At 42.0% G+C, this 23,108-nt stretch overlaps 1 protein-coding gene across 2 annotated transcripts in view; it reads left to right on the top strand.

Moving 5' to 3' along the window:
• The first annotated feature begins 602 nt into the window (after positions 1-602).
• LOC111959174 (nucleolar GTP-binding protein 2) overlaps positions 603-23,108 on the top strand; it is a 40,363-nt gene continuing 17,857 nt past the window's right edge. Inside the window, exons 1-7 of one of the 2 annotated variants that reach the window (XM_023980654.3) lie at positions 603-770; positions 1,192-1,282; positions 1,490-1,584; positions 1,886-2,025; positions 18,957-19,141; positions 19,428-19,494; positions 20,133-20,291. In XM_023980654.3, the coding sequence (XP_023836422.1) occupies positions 707-770; positions 1,192-1,282; positions 1,490-1,584; positions 1,886-2,025; positions 18,957-19,141; positions 19,428-19,494; positions 20,133-20,291 (801 nt within the window). In that variant the 5' untranslated portion in view covers positions 603-706. Of the gene's footprint in view, positions 771-1,191; positions 1,283-1,489; positions 1,585-1,885; positions 2,026-18,956; positions 19,142-19,427; positions 19,495-20,132; positions 20,292-23,108 lie in introns of those variants that run through there. The other variant, XM_070437471.1, reaches the window with a different exon arrangement.

Here is a 23,108-nt window from a genome sequence, read left to right on the forward strand (position 1 = left end):
AATCCAGTTGACTCTTCAGTAGGAAAAATGTGTTTCTCCTTGTTCCCTCAGAACAGATCTATACGTGCTTTATTTCAAAGGGATATTGTATCCATTCCTTATGTCACAACTTACTGGAATACATCTGTCTAAAATATCTGTTGGGGAAAAGTCTGGTTATTACCACACAAATACCTGCTTGTTAACAAGGTCAAAGAGGTCTCTTTCAGAATGATCCATAAGTATTACCCTGCGAATCATTACCTGAAGAAACTCAAAAAAGACATTCACAATTTTACCTCATAAATCAAATTGTGCTAATGGCAAAATTTCATATTCATAAATTTAAATTCACTAATAAAAAAACACTTCCATGTTTTCTGTAAGGAATTTGAACAGTACATTAAGACCATTCTGCATTCTTCTAATAAGAAAGCTGTTAAAACAATCAATATGTGTGTATATTTTAAGGTCTTTGTATAATCTGTAATTTGTTTTACCCCCTAGCATATGGTATCTTTGCCTGTTTGTATACATATATATATATATAAACTAAAAAAGAAACATTAAAAAAATAATAAAGAACACATGTATTGTCGCTCTCTGATGACGTTCTTCCGGAATGTGCGGGACTGATTTAGGACACGTGGTTCGGGTACATAGAAGAAGTTGAAGCTATAACTTGACATTTTGAGTGTTTTCTACTTGTGTCAGATAACCTGTCAAGATGGTGAAGCCACGGTTCAAGGGGAAAAGCACGATAAACACATCGGCGGCCAGCAGTAATCCTGGTAAGTTACAGTCCATGCTCTATGTAACGTTACTGTTTGTTTACAGTTAATGTTAGCTAGCTAACGCGATAGACTTTCTCTCTGATAGATCTGTCTGTTTCGTCTAACTACACAGACACATTTGGTCCATATGTGACATTCGTGTTAGCTACAAATAAAAACGTATACAATATGTTTGGCACTGACATAATTAGTTCAGTAACTAGCTAATTTAGCTACACATTCTGTTTAACTTTATGCCAAAAACACAACGTAACTTTCATAACAAAATTGAGAACTACACTTTTTATATCGATTTCCAATATTGTTCTGACACTGACAATGAATTAACCCAAAATACCACCACACACACACCTATAATCTCTAACACTGTGTGGCATATAATGTTGTCACCATAACCTTACGACTCTACCTTTTACAGACCGACCAAAGACTCCTGCAGGTTCAGGCAACAGCATGAGGGACCGGGCAACTGTCAGGCGTCTGAATATGTACAGACAAAAGCAGAGATGGTAAATGATGGAGAGAAAAAAACATGTGACACTTACTTCCATATGAACTCTTTCCTTTAATGCTAGTGTAACTCTCAGGTCAGGGGTTGACATCAGTTCCTGGTATTCTATATGTTGCTCCTCTTCATTTCTTTTTTTTAATGATTGTGTTGTAATATATTTGACTAATATAACCATGTGACCACTGACTATTTCCTCTGCCATTAGCAACAACAGAGGCCAGGTGATCAAGCGTTTGTCGTACCAGTCCACTGTGGCTGATGGGACACAGGCCAGAGTGGAGCCCAACATCAAATGGTTTGGTGAGTAGTGCTGTTAACTGCAATTGCCACACTGTCTCAGGTTAATCCACAAATTCTCTTGGGTCTGTTTTTATTATTGATTGGACAGGTATAATGGCAATTTGTCTAACAATTGATTGGCTAGTTAAAGCAAGTTGAAACTGCATACAGAATGGTGGAGTTCTTGTCAATAATGACTAGCAAACCCTTGATTTGTAAGAATAAATCTGTTTTATGTATTTTTAAATATCTGTGTATGGAGAGATAAGATGGCAGCCTCAACTCACACACACACTGGTTAATTCTTCCCCTCTGGTCTCAGCAAACACTCGGGTCATCAAGCAGTCATCCCTACAGAAGTTCCAGGATGAGATGGGTGCGGTGAAGAAGGACCCATACCGCGTGGTGATGAAACAGAGCAGGCTGCCCATGTCCCTCCTGCACGACAGAGTCAAGGCACATGTGGGTACCAAGCAGGGGCGCATTCATTTGCGCACACTGTGGTGTTGTCACGATACCAACATTTTGACATCGATACCAGGTTTAGTATCAGGACACTGAAACAATACCGTTGCAAAAAATGTCACAGAATAACCACTGGCCTTTATTTTTTTTAAACATTGAACAATATGTTTAACTAGTTTTTATTTTTATTTAACCCATATTTAGTACAACATCTAAAATAATATATTCAATTACTTTCAAAAAATAAAACTCCATATTAATTACCACCTATAGTTATTTTTTACTATTTTCTACATTGTAGAATAATAGTGAAGACATCAACACTATGAAATAACACATGGAATGATGTAGTAACCAAAAAAGTGTTAAACAAATCAAAATATATTTTAGATTCTTCAAAGTAGCCACCCTTTGCCTTGATGACAGCTTTGCACACTCTTGGCATTCTCTCAATCAGCTTCATGAGGAATGCTTTTCCAACAATCTTGAAGGAGTTCCCACATATGCTGAGCACTGCTTTTCCGTCACTTTGTGGTCCAACTCATCCCAAACCATCTCAATTGGGTTCAGGTCGGGTGATTGTGAAGGCCAGTTCATCTGATGCAGCACTCCATCACTCCTTGGTCAATTAGCCAGTGAACAGTTGATGTTACTTGAACTCAGTAAGCATTTATTTGGTCTGCAATTTCTGAGGCTGGTAACTCTCTAATGACCTTATCCTCTGCAGCAGTCATGACGGTCCTCATGAGAGACAGTTTCATCATAGCGCTTGATGGTTTTTGAGACTGCACTTGAAGAAACTTTCAAAGTTCTTGAAATTTTCTGGATTGACTTATCTTCATGTCTAAAAGTAATGATTTCATTTCTCTTTGCTTATTTGAGCTGTTCTTGCCATAATATGGACTTGGTCTTTTACCAAATAGGGCCATCTTCTGTATACCCACTTACCTTGTCACAACCCAACTGATTGGCTCAAATGCATTAAGAAGGGAAAAAAATCCACAAATTAACTTCTAACAAGGCACACCCTTTAATTTAAATGCATTTCAGGTGACTACCTCATGAAGCTCTTTGAGAGAATGCCAAGAGTGCAAAGGGTGGCTACTTTGAAGAATCTGAAATATAAAATATATTTTGGTTACTAAATGATTCCGTATGTTATTTCATAGTTTTGATGTAGAAAATGGTAAAAATAAAGATAAACCCTTGAATGAGTAGGGGTGTCAACTTTTGACTGGTACTGTATGTTCGTCATTCAAATTTAGTTGCTAGTAGAATAACGTTACAATGCAAATGTTCTGTGTACAGTGGCAAGAAAAAGTATGAACCCTTTAGAATTACCTGGGTTTCTGCATAAATTTGATCTGATCTTCATCTAAGTCACAATAGACAAACTCAGTGTGCTTAAACTAATAACACACAAATTGTATTTTTCTGGTCTATATTGAATTTAAACATTCATAGTGTAGGTTGGGAAAAAATTTGAATCCCTAGGCTAATGACTTCTCCAAAAGTTAATTGGAGTCAATGAACTTGGAGTCGAATCAATGAGACGAGATTGGAGATTTTGGTTAGAGCTGCCCTGACCCATTAAAAAAAAAAAAAAAATCCACATAATTTGAATTTGCTATTCACGAGAAGCATTGCCTGATGTGAACCATGTCTCGGACAAAATAACTCCGAAGACCTAAGATTAAGAATTGCTGCCTTCCATAAAGCTGGAAAGGGTTACAAAAGTATCTCTGAAAGAAAGTCCACGGTAAGACAAATTGTCTGTAAATGGACAAATTTCAGCACTGTTGCTACTCTTCCTAGGAGTGGCCGGCCTGCAAAGATGATTGCAAGAGCACAGCGCAGAATGCTCAGTGAGGTTAGGAAGAATCCTTGAGTGTCAGCTAAAGACTTACAGAAATGCTAACATCTCTGTTGACGAGGCTACAGTAGGTAAAACACTAAACAAGAATGGTTTTCATGGGAGGACACCATGGAAGAAGCCACTGCTGTCCAAAAAAACATTGCTGCACTTCTGAAGTTCGGAAAAGAGCACCTGGATGTTCCACAGCGCTACTGGAAATATATTCTGTGGAGAGATGAAACTAAAGTTGTGTTGTTTGGAAGGAACACACAACACTGTGTGGAGAAAAAAAGGCACAGCACACCAACATCAAAACCTCATCCCACTGTAAACTATGGTGGAGGGAGCATCATGGTTTGGGGCTGGTTTGATGCCTCATGTCCTGGACAGCTTGCTATCATCGACGGAAAAATGAATTCCCAATTTTATTAAGACATTTTGCAGGAGGCTATCTGTCTGCCAATTGAAGCTCAACAGAAGTTAGGTGATGCAACAGGACAACAACCCAAAAGACAGAAGTAAATCAACAACAGATCAACAATATGCCTTCTGAAGTGGCCCAGTCAGTTCTGACCTCAACCCAATTGAGATGCTGTGGCATGAACTTGAGAGCGGTTCACGCCAGACATCCTAAGAATATTGCTGAACTGAAACAGTTTTGTGAAAAGGAATGGTTTAAAATTCCTCCTGACCGTTGTGCAGGTCTGATCCGCAACTACGGAAAACTTTTGAGTTTATTTCTGCCAAAGGAGGGTCAACTGTTATTAAATCCAAGGGTTCACATACTTTCCCCAACCTGCACTATGAATGTTTATACGGTGTGTTCAATAAAGACATGACAAATTATAATTGTTTGTGTTTTTACTTTAAGCAGACTGTGTTTGTCTATTGTTGCGACTTAGATGAAGATCACGTTTTATGACCCAATTTATGCAGAAATCCAGGTAATTCTAAAGGGTTCACATACTTTTTCTCCACACAATTTTTTTTTTTAGGTTTTGGAATCAACCTTCCTTGCACTGCTTTGTAGCACGTTGTGCTTAGTTGTTTCTGTTGGCTGGCCCTCATCTGCTCTGTACGCAAAGTATTCCCATAGTTCACTTCTGGATATAGTTTTGTCAACAACCTGGGGGCGTGGAGATATGATGTTTTAGTTTGAAGAAGCCATGCTGTCGGCATTTTCTCTCTCCTCCCGCTTGCTTCTCAAATGTGGCTTGCGCTGTGTCTGCTGCATGCGCAAGTAGCCTGGCTATCTTATTACTGTCCCCCTTGAAAAGATTCAGACAAATTACTAGATGGACTAGCTCCTCTCAATCCGTATGTGACTTGAGAAACATTTGACACAAGTGCCGAAAGTAACAAATTCTAGTATCAAACCGTTTTTCATGTTTTTAGTATCGAAAAGTACCAACGCTTCGGTAGCCCGTGCTACATTACATGTAGCAAATGTTTTGCGACTGAAAATTAAAAGTGGTTCAGAACTTTTAGTCTTCTGTTTGGTGCCTAATGAATACGAGCCCGGTCAAATTAGGACACCAAGTGACTCAACACTGGGGTGGAGTTGGCTACTTGATGCTGAGCAGACGGCACTCTCCCCACTGTGCTTTCATATTTGTGGTGGTGATGTTTTTGACTACAGGGAGTTTTCAATTGTGTTCGATCCCACGCAATTCAATATTGTCCCATCTGGCAAAGCTGTAGCGGTCTGTCTATCTTGTGTGATATGAACATGAATTTTTATTTATTTGGATCCCTATTAGCTTTTGCAGAAGCAGCAGCTACTCTTCCTGGAGTCCACAAACTCAAAACACTGATGGACAAGTCACACACATTTTAAATACAACATGAAACAAACAATACAGCTATAAAAAAAAAAAATATGGCTCCTCATTGTCCCCGCTGTTCCATGAGTTGCTTTTTAATCTGTTTTTAAAGGTAGTTTTGCTTGAATAATTGGAGATGGGAGTCCCATGCGATCATGGCTCTGTATAACACTGTGCGTTGCAGTGAATTAGTTTTTGAACTTTTTGAAGAAACTCCTGTTGGTATGTCTTGTGGGGAATGTATGGGTGTCTGAGCTGAATGTTATTTGATTATATAGACTAGAGGTCGACCGATAACTTGAGAATCGCCATGCCAATTATTAATAACAATCGGTAATCGGCCTTTTTGGATGCCGATTATGGCCGATTTACATTGCAATCCACGAGGTGACTGCGTGGTAGGCTGACCACCTGTTACGAGAGTGCAGCATTAAAATGACCTTGTGGCTGCAAGGAGCCAAGGTAAGTTGCTAGCTAGCATTAAACTTATATTAGAAAAAACAATCATTCTTCACATAATCACTAGTTAACCTAGTAATATCAACCATGTGTGGTTAACTAGCTTGTCCTGCATTGCATATAATCAATGTGGTGCCTGTTAATTTATCAACGAATCACAGCCTACTTCAACTTTGCCAAACAGATGACAATTTATCAAAAGCGCAATTGCGAAAAAAGCACATTCGTCAGACGGAGGCCCCAGCTATGATAGTCAATGTTTATTCACGGGCGCGCTGGTTAGTTGTACAAAACCATTCATTTTATACTAGCTCCTTACGCACACAAACAGAATTCATACGCACATACATTTGCACACAAACAGTAGTTGTCCTACGCACATACTGTCCTGCTACCCAGCCGACAAAGATTAGGGAGTCCGTGAGAATCACTCCCCATCCTCCCTCAAGATAGGGAGACCCTGGGAAGTACTCTGTGGCCCCCAGCCAAGGTCGGCACCGAATCTTGCTCAGACAGTCTGTGTTTAAGATACTGTAGAGACATATTGTTTTACTGACAAACTACACACATCATTATTTATAACTTTATGATTCTAGTCAATTTCATACAATTATATAGTTTCAGGGTGGAGTATTCTAATCATTCATTTAACTTCTCTGCGCACAGATCCCGTTAGCGGGATTAAATTTGACAACATACGGTTAGCGCTACATAAATAGTCATATTAAACATTCCTGAAAATACAAGTGTCTCACATGGTTCAAAAGCCTAGAATCTTGCTAATCCAACTGCGTTGTCAGATTTAAAAAAGGATTTACTGCGAAAGAATACGATGCGATTATCTGAGGACAGAGCCCCATACCAAAATACTATTTTAACCAGCACAGGCATAACAAAATCACAAATTGCAATAAAATAAATAATTTACCTTTTGAAGATCTTCCTCTGTTTGCAATCCCAAGGCTCATTGTTACACAATGAATGGTCTTTTGTTTGATAAAATCTGTTTTTATAGCCTAACACGAAACATTTTGTGAACCGCTTGTGTCATGAATTCCGTCTCATTCAATTTTTGACGGAACATTCAATGTAAATACACACACTAAACGTGCTTTTATCCAGTCATGTTTGATTTCATTGCAATCAACTGGTTGTGTGTAACACAACCAAACATGATGGGTCTCTTCGCGGGACGTATTGACCGAAAGAAATCGATTTGAAGACAAGTAATAACCTCATTGTGCACCAATTATATGACCGCTGATTCGTTGATTGACTGTATTTTAACCCAATGACCACTGATCGTCTTGAAATCTTACTTGGTAGATAGCCAATGAGCTGAGGTAAACGGCAATATGTAATGGATATGTGTTGGAAGACCAGCCCATGTAGTAAACTCCGGCGTAAAGAGGGTCATTCGCCATTGAAGATTCATACTGGAAGGAGCCACGTGTGTTACGCACAGCACTATTTTGGTAAAGCGCATCTTCAGCTGTTTATATATCAAACAATATGGCGACTAAGTCAGGGAAAGCTAAATCTAAGTCTAGATATACAGATGTACACAAAATTATAGAAGAAATTGATAGGGAAAGTGAGACAGAGAGGCTCTTGGAGGACGATTCAGTTAGCGAGCATAGCTATGACTCCCAAATGGAAGATTATTTTTTGAACGGAGAGGACATCGTTTTGGACTGGTAAGTTCTTCTCATGCTAATGCCGTTGTTTGAAATTAATAATCTCAAATATTATTATTATTATTATTATTTTTTGTTGCAATATATAAAAATGTAATGAAATGTGTAAAGTACACATTGGCAATACATTGTGGGTGGGGGTATGTATGTGTATGACCCATAGCCTGTGTGTGTATATATATATATATATATATATATATATATATATATATATACTGCTGAAAAAAATAAAGGGAACACTTTAAACAACACAATGTAACTCCAAGTCAATCACACTTCTGTGAAATCAAACTGTCCACTTAGGAAGCAACACTGAATGACAATAAATTTCACATGCTGTTGTGCAAATGGAATAGACAAAAGGTGGAAATTATAGGCAATTAGCAAGACACCCCCAATAAAGGAGTGGTTCTGCAGGTGTGACCACAGACCACTTCTCAGTTCCTATGCTTCCTGGCTGATGTTTTGGTCACTTTTGAATGCTGGCGGTGCTTTCACTCTAGTGGTAGCATGAGACGGAGTCTACAACCCACACAAGTGGCTCAGGTAGTGCAGCTCATCCAGGATGGCGCATCAATGCGAGCTGTGGCAAGAAGGTTTGCTTGGTCTGTCAGCGTAGTGTCCAGAGCATGGAGGCGCTACCAGAGGACAGGCCAGTACATCAGGAGACGTGGAGGAGGCCGTAGGAGGGCAACAACCCAGCAGCAGGACCGCTACCTCCGCCTTTGTGCAGGAGGAGCAGGAGGAGCACTGCCAGAGCCTGCAAAATGACCTCCAGCAGGCCACAAATGTGCATGTGTCTGCTCAAACGGTCAGAAACAGACTCCATGAGGGTGTAGTAGAGGGCCCGACGTCCACAGGTGGGGTTGTGCTTACAGCCCAACACCGTGCAGGACGTTTGGCATTTGCCAGAGAACACCAAGATTGGCAAATTCGCCACTGGCGCCCTGTGCTCTTCACAGATGAAAGCAGGTTCACACTGAGCACATGTGACAGATGTGACAGTCTGGAGACGCCGTGGAGAACGTTCTGCTGCCTGCAACATCCTCCAGCATGACCGGTTTAGCGGTGGGTCAGTCATGGTGTGGGGTGGCATTTCTTTGGGGGGCCGCACAGCCTCCATGAGGTAGCCTGACTGCCATTAGGTACCGAGATGAGATCCTCAGACCCTTGTGAGGACCATATGCTGGTGCGGTTGGCGCTGGGTTCCTCCTAATGCAAGACAATGCTAGACCTCATGTGGCTGGAGTGTGTCAGCAGTTCCTGCAAGAGGAAGGCATTGATGCTATGGACTGGCCCGCCCGTTCCCCAGACCTGAATCCAATTGAGCACATCTGGACATCGTGTCTCGCTCCATCCACCAACGTCACGTTGCACCACAGACTGTCCAGGAGTTGGCGGATGCTTTAGTCCAGGTCTGGAGGAGATCCCTCAGGAGACCATCCGCCACCTCATCAGGAGCATGCCCAGGCGTTGAGGGAGGTCATACAGGCACGTGGAGGCCACACACACTACTGAGCCTCATTTTGACTTGTTTTAAGGACATTACATCAAAGTTGGATCAGCCTGTAGTGGGTTTTCCACTTTATTTTGAGTGTGACTCCAAATCCAGACCTCCATGGGTTGATAATTTGATTTCCATTGATAATTTTTGTGTGATTTTGTTGTCAGCACATTCAACTATGTAAAGAAAAAAGTATTTAATAAGAAAATTTCATTCATTCAGATCTAGGATGTGTTATTTTAGTGTTCCCTTAATTTTTTTGAGCAGTGTATATATAATATATATATATATATATATATATATATATATATATATATATATATATATATATATATATATATATATATTAAATGGATGGAGTAGAATTAACAGCAAACCCACACATCTCAACACAGCGACCATGCTTCCTCCACTCAGTCAACATATTGTGGATTAGAGGGAGCATGTTTGAGATGCGTGTGTCTGCCGCTCCACCCCACCCCCACATGAAATAGCCTATTTGAGGCTGTTGAGGCAGGCCCACAACAATGGCCAAGGTGAAATGGAACAGCACTTCAACCTAATGTTCCCTGTACTCTATATATATATATATCTGTTTATTATACCTGTTGATACAGGGCTCATATGTGAAACTATTCTAACTGAACATTTTCTTTCACAGTGACACTGACTCCGAATGAGAGCCCCCTGTGCCAAGGTGTCCATCCCCCACTGAAACTGGTTCATCCAGCCGGAACCCTGCTGTCTCCGGCTCCACACCTCCCGGTCCATCTAGAGGTGTGAAGGCACTGACAAAGAAGTGGAGGAGGGGAAGTGTGCAACCTGCTAACGAAGGGCGTTGGCACACTGTCCTAGAAGAAACAAACCAACCAAGTGGGGTTACAAGCTGTTTGTGTTGGCTGATTGTGTGTGTGCTTACACATGCAATTTTTTTGTCTGAGGGGAAGAACAGTTTTGCTACCGGTAAGGGACTTAGCTATGACTCTGTAATGGAGTTATTGGATTTTCAACTGCTAGGGAAGGGCTACAAACTGTTTGTGGATAACTTCTACACAAGCCCTACCCTGTTTGCAGACCTTAGGAAGCGGGATGTGTGGGCTTGTGGCACCATTCGTACCAACAGGGTGGGCTTTCCGAAGACGAAGGTGAACGACATGCCTAAGCAGGCTGAGCGGGGCACCATGCTATGGATCCGTGAAGATGGCCTGCTGTTTGTGAAGTGGATGGATACCAGAGAGGTGGTGATGTGCACAACAATCCACAAATCCTTCAGTGGCGATCACGTCGGCAGGCGTGTGAAGGGCGCTACTGGGGCATGGACCACAAAAAATTTCCCCATTCCAGCTGCAGTGAAGGACTACAACAAGAGCATGGGAGGTGTGGACCTATCAGATGTGCTGATAGGCTATTACAATGTTCTCCATAAGACGATGAAATGGTACAAGACATTCTTCTATTATTTCATCGACATTGCTGTGGTGAATGCATTCATCCTACACAAGGAAATGGCTAAGAGCTGTGGAAAGCCCCTTCATCTCACAGCTAGCATTCAGAGAGCTGCTCATCAGGGAGCTTGCTGGCTACAGCACCACTGCACCACGTTCTGGCCCCTCTACCTCTGTCCCTTCTGCTCCTGCCACAAGTGGTGTTCGTCTGCACAAATTTATTTCTGCAGGCATGGATGTGCCTCGGGGCCAAAAGGGTACAGCATGGAGGCGTCGCTGTGTTCTTTGCATAATGAAGTCCCCCATCACCTGCACCACATGCTTGGTGACCCTCTGCTTTACAGCAGAAAGAGACTGCTATGGCACCTGGCATCAGCAGCACAATATCGTGTAGAGGACTGAGGGTCTTCCAAATATTGAAAGTGTATGAAGAGTTACCCTTGTTATTTTGTAAATTTATATATATATTTTTTTCATTTTTTCAACCATTTTTTGTGGGGGGGTGTGTTAGAATACCATTTTGGTATTTTGTATATAGTTATTTGTTTCAAAATGTATAACTTCACCAATTTGGCCACTTGGGTACATTTGGGCTACTTGTGTGGGACACCTGGGTGACTTCATGATAAATGTCATGTAGCACACTCATTCCTGAAATTATCATTATGAAACTTTGCACAAGTACTGTTGCCTTATGTTTTTCACTGAAATTGTCCCCATCCTATCTGAATGTTTGTTTTTTTCTTGTTCATTTTAAAGATGATGATGCAACAATAAAAAAGAAAAACGTATGGTTTTTTCATTATCTAAACCAGATCTATTGTGTTATATTCTCCTACATTCAATTCACATTTACACAAACTTCAGAGTGTTTTCTTTCAAATGATAGCAAGGATATGCATATCCTTGCTTCTGGGCCTGAGCTACAGGCAGATAGATTTGGTTATGTCTTCAGGCTGAAATTGAAAAAGGAGGGGGGGTTAGCCTTAATTCCAACAACAGTTAGACATTCATGTTAGCAGGCAATATTAACTAGGGAAATTGTGTCACTTCTCTTGCGTTCAGTATAAGCAGAGTCAGGGTATATGCAGCAGTTTGGGCCACCTGGCTCGTTGTGAACTGTGGGAAGACCATTTTTCCCCAACAAGGACCATAATTAATTTGCCAGAATTTTACATAATTATGACATAACATTGCACAACCTTCAATGTAACAGCAATATTTAGACGTAGTGTTGCCACCCCTTGCCACCCCTTGCCATCGATAAAACTGAAAGAATAAACGTTTTGTTTTTAAATGATCGTTTCCGGATTTGACCATATTAATGACCAAGGATTGTATTTCTGTGTGTTTATTATCAATAAGTCTATGATTTGATAGAGCAGTCTGACTGAGCGGTGGTAGGCAGCAGCAGGCTTAATTCAAACAGCACTTTACTGCGTTTGCCAGCAGCTCTTAGCAATGCTTGATGCACAGAGCTGTTTATGACTTCAAGTGGGTGATGGCAATACGAAAGTGCCTATAAGAACATCCAATAGTCAAAGGTATATGAAATACAAGTGGTATAGAGAGAAATAGTCAACGTGTCATAATTCCTATAACTACAACCTACAACGTATTAACTGGGAATATGGAAGACTCATGTTAAAAGGAACCACCAGCTTTCATATGTTCTCATGTTCTGAGCAAGGAACTTCAACGTTAGCTTTTTTACATGGCACATATTGCACTTTTACTTCTCCAACACTGTTTTTGCATTATTTAAACCAAATTGAACATGTTTCATTATTTATTTGAGATTAAATTGAATTTATTGATGTATTATATTAAGTTAAAAATGTTGAAATTGTCATTATTACAAATACATACAGTTGAAGTCGGAAGTTTACATACATCTTAGCCAAATACATTTAAACTCCGTTTTTCACAATTCCTGACATTTAATCCTAGTAAAAATTCCCTGTCTTAGGTCAGTTAGGATCACCACTTTATTTTAAGAATGTGAAATGTCAGAATAATAGAGTGATTTATTTTAGCTTTTATTTCTTTCATCACATTCCCAGTGGGTCAGAAGTTTACGTACACTCAATTGGTATTTGGTAGCATTGCCTTTAAATTGTTTGTTTTACCTGGGTCAAATGTTTCGGGTAGCCTTCCATAAGCTTCCCACAATAAGTTGGGTGAATTGTGGCCCATTCCTCCTGACAGAGCTGGTGTAACTGAGTCAGGTTTGTAGGCCTCCTTGCTCGCACACGCTTTTTACGCCACTCCAATACCTTGACTTTGTTGTCCTTAAGCCATTTTGCCACAACTTTGGAAGTATGCTTGGGGATCATTGTCCATTTGGCAGACCCATTTGTGACCAAGCTATAACTTCCTGAATGATGTTTAGAGATGTTGCTTCAATATATTCACATAATTTTCTCCTCGTGATGCCATCTATTTTGTGAAGTGCACCAGTCCCTCTTGCAGCAAAGCACCCCCACAACATGATGCTGCCACCCCCGTGCTTCACGGTTGGGATGGTGTTCTTCGGCTTGCAAGCATCCCCCTTTTTCCTCCGAACATAACGATGGTCATTATGACCAAACAGTTCTATTTTTGTTTCATCAGACCAGAGGACATTTCTCCAAAAATTACAATCTTTGTCCTGATGTGCAGTTGCAAACCATAGTCTGGCTTTTTTATGGCGGTTTTGGAGCAGTGGCTTCTTCCTTGCTGAGCGGCCTTTCAGGTTATGTCGATATAGGACTCGTTTTACTGTGGATATAGATACWTTTGTACCTGTTTCCTCCAGCATCTTCACAAGGTTCTTTGCTGCTGTTCTGGGATTGATTTGCACTTTTCGCACCTAAGTACATTCATCTTTAGGAGACAGAACGCGTCTCCTTCCTGAGCGGTATGACGGCTGCGTGGTCCCATGGTGTTTATACTTGCGTACTATTGTTTGTATAGATGGAACGTGGTACCTTCAGGCGTTTGTAAATTGCTCCCAAGGATGAACCAGACTTGTGGAGGTCTACAGTTTTTTTTCTGAGGCCTTGGCTGATTTCTTTAGATTTTCCAATGAAGTCAAGCAAAGAGGCACTGAGTTTGAAGGTAGGCCTTGAAATACATCCACAGGTACACCTCCAATTGACTCAAATGATGTCAATTAGCCTATCAGAAGCTTCTAAAGCAATGACATAATTTATTGGAATTTTCCAAGCTGTTTAAGGCACAGTCAACTTAGTGTACGTAATCTTCTGACCCACTGGAATTGTGATATTCTGAAATATAAGTGAAATAATGTCTGTAAACAATTGTTGGAAAAATGACTTGTCATGCACACAGTAGATGCCCTAACCGACTTGCCAAAATTGTAGTTTGTTAACAAGACATTTGTGGAGTGGTTGAAGAATGAGTTTTACTGACTAACCGAAGTGTATGTAAACTTCCAACTTCAACTGTATATATAAATAAATAGTAATCGTCCGATTTTAATAGGTATCGTCTTTTTTGGTCCTTGAATAATCGGCGTTGAAATATCAGAATTGGTCGACCTCAAATTTTCGTCAGTAATATTTCTTATAAAAAGTAGATCAGAAGCAGTTAATCGCTCATCAACCCTCAACCAAGAAAGACTGGCATGCATGTTGTCTATTTTAGTTCTGTATGTACAGTTAAGGGGAAGGCGTGCTGCTCTGTTTTGAGCCAGTTGCAGCTTTGCTAGGTTTTTCTCTCCTGCACTTGACCCTATTACCGGACAGTAATCAAGATGGGACCAGAGCAGAGCCTGAACAACTAGTACAGTTGATTTGTGTCAAACGCAGAACATCTTTTTATAACAGACATAACCCTCCCCATCTTCACCACAACTTTGTCAATGACTTGACCATCCAATGTAATACCTAGAGCAAGTTGAGGAAGTTAAACTCCTATGGTCATACCTTTTATGTACAACTCCAGTTGAGGTTTAGGTCTTAGAGAATGTTTTGAACCAAATACAATGCTTTTAGTTTTAATGTAGTTAAGACCAGTTTATTATGAATCACCCATTCTGATGCTAACTAACTCCTTATTTAGAATTTCAGTGAGCTCTCCGGCTTTGGTTTCTGAAATGTAGCGTGTGGACTCATCTGCATACAGTCTTTATAGCTTTGTAGCAAATCATTTGTATAAAAAAAAATAGATGCGTAACGGCCCAAGGCATCTGCCCTGAGGGACACCGCACTGCACATACACTACTTGACCAAAAGTATGTGGACACCTGCTCGTCGAACAGCTCATTCCAAAATCATAGGCATTAATATGGTCCCCGCTTTGCTGCTATAACATTTTCCACTCTTCTGGGAAGGCTTTCCACTTAGATGTTGGAACATTGCTGCGAGGACTTTCATCATTAGTGAGATTGGGCGCTAATGTTGGCTGATTAGGCCTGGCTCGCTGTCGGCGTTCCAATTCATTCCAAAGGTGTTTGATGGTGTTGAGGTCAGGGCTCTGTACAGGCCAGTCAAGTTATTCCACACTGATCTTGACAAACCAGTTCTGTATAGACCTGGCTTTGCGCACCTGAGCATTGTCATGCTGAAGCAGGAAAGGGGCTTCTCCAAACTGTTGCCACAAAGTTCGAAGCCCAGAATCATCTAGAATGTCATTGTATGCTGTAGCATTGATTTCCCTATGACGGTGCCACATTGAAAGTCACTGAGCTCTTCAGTAGGGCCGTCCTACTGCCAATGTTCGTCTATGGAGATTGCATGGCGGTGTGCTCGTATTTTTTATAAAAAAAWWTTTTACCCCCTTTTCTCTCCAATTTCGTGGTATACAATTGTTAGTAATTACTATCTAGTCTCATCGCTACAACTCCCGTACGGGCTCGGGAGAGACGAAGGTCGAAAGGCACGCGTCCTCCGAAACACAACCCAACCAAGCCGCACTGCTTCTTTACACAGCACGCCTCCAACCCGGAAGCCAGCCGCACCAATGTGTCAGAGGAAACACCGTGCACCTGGCTACCTTGGTTAGCGCGCACTGGCCCCGGCCCGCCACAGGAGTCGCTGGTGCGCGATGAGACAAGGATATCCCTACCGGCCAAACCCTCCCTATCCCGGACGACGCTAGGCCAATTGTGCGGCCGGCTGCGACAGAGCCTGGGCGCGAACCCAGAGTCTCTGGTGGCACAGCTAGCGCTGCGATGCAGTGCCCTAGACCACTGCGCCACCCGGGAGGCTGTGTGCTCGTATTTTATAACCTGTCAGCAACGGTGTGGCTGAAATAGCCGAATCCACTAATTTCAAGAGGTGTCCACATATACTTTTGTATATATACTGTATCTGATGTTAGAACACTCTCTAGGTTCTGTTGGATAAATAACTCTGCAACCATGTGATGGCTGGTGATGTAAAGCCATAGCAAGTGAGTTTTTTTTCAATAACAATTTATGATCAATAAAATTAAAGGCTTCACTGAAATCTAACAATACAACTCCAACTATCATCTTATTCTTTTATTTTAACCAATCATCAGTCATCTGAGTCAGTGCTGTACAAGTTGAGTGCCCTTCTCTTTATTTATGCTGAAAGTTAACTTATTGTAAAATCATTACTCTGTTTTCTTCAGGTAGCCTATTTCTTAGAGCCTGGATACACCAGACTGAGCGTTCATTCCGGTTTAACCAGGCTGTATTTGTGAGGTGAAAAATGCACGGGTTGACAGGTCAGGTGGGATCTTCCTCTCCAACTGGCCTATTCCCGCTCGTTTTGCTCCGCTTCACAATGAACCAACCTGCCTGTATCGAGTTGTGTTTTGCAAGAGAGAGTTCGATGCAGTTGGCCAACTTTGCGCCCCCGGGTGATTTTGCTACACAATGTTCCTGTAGATTACTCTAAAACCATTATTTTCTCAACCGTAATAGCCTATGCATTATGTTGATTCCTGCTATGAAAGTATCTGCCTGTCCCTGTTTCGCGGCCTGCTGCTGTGTGAGCTGTGCGCATGGTGGAGGGAGAGATGCATTCTGAGAAGCACAACCATATGACCGTTGACAAATGCTACTGCAGGCAAATTACGGTTTTTTAAGCTACTACTGTTTTAGAAACATCAAGTAGCCTACGCCTGGCACTGGAAAGTTGTTGTTGTAGGACATTAGCCTACATTTTTACTGATGGATTAATAAATGATCCTACATGGCTATATATAAACACTCAAATATTTTGAGTTATCAATCTAGCAAAATGTTTTGAGTTTGCACTTCCATCGGGATTTGAATAATTTAGCTTATAAGCCAATATGAACAAAGATGTCATCAAATTCTCTGAAGAGCCAAAAATAAATCAGATCATTCTGGATCTTATTTTGACAGGTTTCATATCAAAATATTAGTCATGCATTCCCTGTATATGCTACGTGAAATAATAGCTCTTTTAATCAGAGGCTGCCATCTCTGTCTTACTGGGTAATTGTCCAGAGCCCACTAATGTGCAGTGAATGTTCTTGTATTTGTTATCGAGCAACATGGTCAAATGTATCACAATATGACTTATTGTCCATTTCGCCCAGCTAAAAAAAAAAACACCCCAAAAGACTACAAACAATACTTCTGTCCAGTTCTTCATGTTCTCTCTGAACATTGTTGTTGACTGAGTTTTTCTGTGTTCTTTCCCTTCTAAATAGCTCCATATGCGTGCAAGACCTTTCAAGACGCTCAAAGCTGTTGGAAATGAATGGCCTTTTCCTTTTTTACTCTCCCTCCTTTCCCCACTCCTCCTTCCTCCTGCCATTTTATGTCTTACGCCATTTAGGGAATTGAACCCCATGCCAAAGCAATGTGAGCAAGTCCAGATATGTTGCATAAATCATTTTTAATTGGATGCCAATTTTGGTACTCTATCTTTTGATCTGTTCCTGATCTTCACTGTTTGTTGGCTGAGTATTCTCGCCAAGGTCTTTGTCAGGTCTCTTATTCTATTTTATGGTGATGTTTTCACCATAGTTTCTGTCTTCAGTCAGTAGCACGTATTTGGAGTTTTTGCTCCCCCCCCCCCCAAGGGGAAGAAAAAAAGGTCATTTACTGTTCGATTTTAATTTAAAAAGCCAGGCTTAGCATTAGAATACTTCAAAACAAGACCAGAAGGGGTGGAAGAATGAAACTGGAGGTGATGGACACATCGTTTTAGAAAGAACAACCTCTAAAACATCCTGGCGGATGGTCAAGGTGAAGCTGAAATCTTAAACATCGTTGCTTTTGACAAGATCCGTAAAACTGTTTGTTTTCTCTCTCTCTCTCCGTGTTGCAATAGGACTAAGGCTACCTTTTACGGTTGTGTCGGAGGATAATTTAACTCCTAATCAGATCTGGCTCAGACAATGCAGTTTATTGACAGTTTCACTGCATACTTGAGGTTCTGTGTGCTGTGTTTGTTCTCCACCGTTGTTTATTGGTAGAACCCCTGGAACATGGCCACCAGCTCCGTCGCATAAAGCTTTGCAGTTTGCTCCAACTAGTTATAACCTAACCTATACCTCACACGGAACACACATGGAATTCTACATCACTGTTCTTTCTCTCTACTACTGTTCCACACAAGAGTTGTGTTCCAACTGTTACCCCCTCCAAGCCGTTGGGTTTTTACTCTGCTTGTTTCTTCGCAACGAGAGAGAGGGAGAGAAAGAAACTGTTGCTTTAGCGGAAGCATTTATTTTGCATTGCATGCAGCATTACAAAGCCACACTCTGTGATACAACGCAGGCGGCCGTAAATCTGTTGGGCGAGCACAGAACTGCTCCTCTCCAGCCCCCTGGGTTGTGGTTTGTCTGTAAGGCAGCTGAACAACTTGCAGACATTTTGAGGACACTTATGGTTATAGAGCTCAGACACCCATTTGAAGACCATAATAAGAGAGTACAGCACAGACATAATCGCATCTATCGTCCCACATTTCCACATCCATCTTTCACATCTATCGTAAAGTCTTCCCCCTGTCTGTCTTCCTAATGTCTCCCTCCTGTTGCTTCTCTCAGGAAGCAGCTGTGATAGAATAGCCTCTCAAATAGATTGCAAAAGCCCCTGTTTCTCCTCCTGTTATCTAACCAGTGCAGTCTGTCAAACAATTCTGTCTAAATTATCTCTCCCCGTCTCATCCCCTTGGCCACCGTCTTCTGCAGAACTCTAAGGTACACATCCTGGACACCGAAGGCTTTGAGACCACGTTCGGGCCCAAGGCGCAGCGTAAACGACCCAGCCTGATGGTGGGAGACGTGAAGGACCTGGCAGAACAGGCTGAGGTCTTGGCACAGACCTACAGCACTGAGAAGGACCGCGACTTGGTCACAGAGGACGATGGGGTCAGGTGAGTGCAGTAGCGCCTGTTCATTTTGTCACTGGCTACTGTCACTGATGTCACTTTGACTGACAGTGACAATGCCTTCCAAACGTACTGGGCTTCTTCAGGTATATCAATAACTACTAACCATTTTCTATTTACTACTACCCCAATTCCATGATAGATACTCCATTTTCTTTGTTTTGATAATATAGCCTAGCTTTAGACTGTATGTTGGACCACATGAGCAGTTCCAGTCTGTGGTTAATGTTGGGGTGTGGCACCTGTTGCACTGTATGTAATCTACACACAGAGAGGTCGCTCGTGAGGAGATCTTCAAGAAGGGCCAGTCGAAGAGGATTTGGGGAGAACTCTACAAGGTACAGCATCTTTCTATCTGATCTAGGAATGTTTATTTTAGTTCACCTTGATATTTCCTAATAGATACTGTGTACGGTGCAGGTATCAGGGATGCAAACTTGCCACTATGTTTCTCATATCGAAATGAATGACAGAATGCATCCCTACGCTTCCTACAAATAGAATATCAATGTTCAGAGCGTGATGTCCGATATGTCAGAGCAGAATGCGTCATCCAATAGTACCACGTGTGACAGCTGTGAGCAGCCATCCGCATCCCCTAACAAGCCATTAGTCTACACATCTGCTTTTCTCTCTCCATTCTTTCTGTGCACCTCTATCAGTTTTAAAATGTTATTTAGCCGTGATGGCGAGCTGGGGTGTGCAGGCAGTGATGAGGTTGAATACGCGAGCGTATCACCTGTAAGAAAAAGCAGGCCAGTCTGACTAGGCTTTGCAGTCATGCATCCTCAGTCACTGCCATAGAGGAAAAATGGACCACAGTGACAGTCATGCTTGCGCCTTTATATCACTGAATTTTTTTCTTCTGAAATATAGTGATTTGAGATGAGTTTAGATCAACTACGAACTCTCACTCCTGGTTATGCCCAAACCCTGACTCTGTCTTCCTCTCTCAATATCACTCCTTAACCCACAGGTGATAGACTCGTCAGACGTCATCATACAGGTGCTGGATGCCCGCGACCCCATGGGTACGCGCTCGCAGAGCATCGAGACCTACATGAGGAAGGAGAAGCCTTGGAAGCATCTGATCTTCGTGCTCAACAAGTGTGACCTTATCCCTACCTGGGTCACGGTAAGAGATCCCTTTACTCTATCCTGAGACAAATGCATGTGTAGGGGGCTAATAATTATTGTGTATGCGTATTACACTGACAACAATATCAATGCAACATGTAACGTGTTGGTCCCATGTTTCGTGAGCTGAAATAAAAGATCCCAGAAATGTTCCATATGCTCAAATGTTGTGCACAAATGTGTTTACATCCCTGTTAGTGAGCATTTCTCCTTTGCCAAGATAATCCATCCACCTGACAGGTGTGGCATATCAAGAAGCTGATTAAACGGCATGATCATTACACAGTGCACCTTGTGCTGGGGACAATTCAAAGCCAGTAAAGAACAAGAAGGCCTACACACTTTTTCAAAGGCCAAATGTGCGGTTTTGTCACACAACACAATGCCACACATCTCAAATGTTGAGGGAGTGTGCAATTGGCATGCTGACTGCAGGAATGTCCATCAGAGCTGTTACCAGATAAATTAACATGAAATGATCTACCATAAGCCGCATCCAACGTCGTTTTAGAGAATGTGGCAGTACGTCCTACCAGCCTCACGACTGCAGACCACGCTTAACCACGCCAGCCCAGGACCTCCACATCTGGCTTTTTCAACTGCGGGATCGTCTGAGACACCCGGACAGCTGATGAAACTGGGTTTGCACAACCAAAGAATTTCTGCACAAACTGTCAGAAACCGTCTCAGGGAAGCTCCTCTGCGTGCTCGTCGCCCTCACCAGGGTCTTGACTGCTTTTCGGTGTTGTAACCGACTTCAGGGGCAAATGCTCAGCTTCAATGGCCACTGGCATGCTGGAGAAGTGTGCTCTTCAGCGATGAATCCCGGTTTCAACCGTACCAGGCAGATGGCGTTTATGGTGTTGTGTTTGGGCGAGCAGTTTGCTGATGTCAACGTTGTGAACATGGTGCCCCGTGGTGGCGGTGGGGTTGTGGTATGGGTAGGCATAAGCCACGGACAACTAGGTTTGCACATTTTGGGGAATATTCAGAGGTGGAAACTTTCCGTGGGAATTAACAGAAATATATGGGAATTAACGGGAATATAAGGGAATTAATATTAATACCATTTAAATGTAGATGTTTTTTGCATTGGATATATTTACCATATCATGTTGGAGACAGAAATATAAGTATACATAATTGCAAATGATTAAATCCTTCCAATAGAAATAAAAAACTATTTAGAATACAAATTGAACTTGAATTAAATTAGTTGACTCATAACATGGGATGATTTCACTGAACATCAAAAGAAAGAGAATATTGAATGATCCCCACTGATCCATCGCATCTCCCAAAAACGTTTTCAACATACATCTGTAAAATGATAGTCTAGAAACTAAAGCTTTGGTTGTCTTCCTCTCAGGCTTCCATGTCTTCTCTCTGGACCTCCTCAATGTACACCTCTTGAACATCAGACTCTGAGGCCTCATCTTCAACGTCACATTCCAACCTTGTTAAGGATGGCTCATTGTCAGGCTCAAAAAGCCTAAAAATTGCCTGGATGGCGACCAATTTTTCAACCCTTGTCTTGGTCAGCCTGTTGCGTGCTTTGGTGTGTGTTCCCAAACAAGGACCAGTTGCGCTCTGAGGTGGCTGATGTTGGTGGGATTTGGAGGATGATGGAGGCAACAGGGGAAAGAACCTCAGATCCACAAAGTCCCTATGACCAGGTGGCTGATGAGATATGTTGGCACGACTGCCATATTGCATCTCCATCCCAAAGCCCTTGCTTGGAAGTGTACTTTGCCAGACTGCCAAGAACCTTGCTGTCATCCAGGCCAAGGTGGCGAGACACGGTAGTGATGACACCATAGGCCTTGTTGATCGCTGCACCCGACAGGATGCTCTTGCCAGGATGCTTGGGGTCCAACATGTACACTGCGGCGTGTATGGGCTTCAGGCAGAAGTCTACACGCTTTTTGATCCAGTTTCCCAGTCCCTGCCGATGGAAAAACATCCTGGAATGGTATTCTCGGGGTGATGAGAGGTGTTGGGTTTGCGCCAGACAGCATTTTCCTTGATCGCCAAAAAGCTCAATTTTAGTCTCATCTGACCAGAGTACCTTCTTCCATATGTTTGGGGAGTCTCCCACATGCCTTGTGGCAAACACCAAACGTGTTTGCTTATTTTTTTCTTTAAGCAATGGCTTTTTTCTGGCCACTCTTCCTTAAAGCCCAGCTCTGTGGAGTGTACGGCTTAAACTAGTCCTATGGACAGATACTCCAATCTCCGCTGTGGAGCTTTGCAGCTCCTTCAGGGTTGTCTTTGGTCTCTTGGTTTCTCTCTGATTAATGCCCTCCTTGCCTGGTCTGTGAGTTTTGGTGGGCGGCCCTCTTGGCAGGTTTGTTGTGGTGACATATTCTTTAAAAACAATGTAATAATGCATCTAATGGTGCTCCGTGGGATGTTCAAAGTTTTGGATATTTTTTTATAACTCAACCCTGATCTGTACTTCTCTACAACTTTGTCCCTGACCTGTTTGGAGAGCTCCTTGGTCTTCATGGTGCCACTTGCTAGTGGTGTTGCAGACTGTGGGGCCTTTCAGAACAGGTGTGTGTATATATACTGAGATCATGGGACACTTAGATTGCACACAGGTGGGCTTTATTTAACTAATTATGTGACTTCTGAAGGTAATTGGTTGCACCAGATCTTATTTAGGAGCTTCATAGCAAGGGGGTGAATGCATTTGCACGTACCACTTTTCATATATATATTTTTTTAACAGGTAATAATACTTTTTGCCTCACCAGTTTGGACTATTTTGTGTATGTCCATTACATGAAATCCAAATAAAAATCTATTTAAA

Source organism: Salvelinus sp. IW2-2015, linkage group LG35 (genome assembly GCF_002910315.2).
Source record: "Salvelinus sp. IW2-2015 linkage group LG35, ASM291031v2, whole genome shotgun sequence".
In the NCBI taxonomy this organism is placed as follows: Eukaryota; Metazoa; Chordata; class Actinopteri; order Salmoniformes; family Salmonidae; genus Salvelinus; species Salvelinus sp. IW2-2015.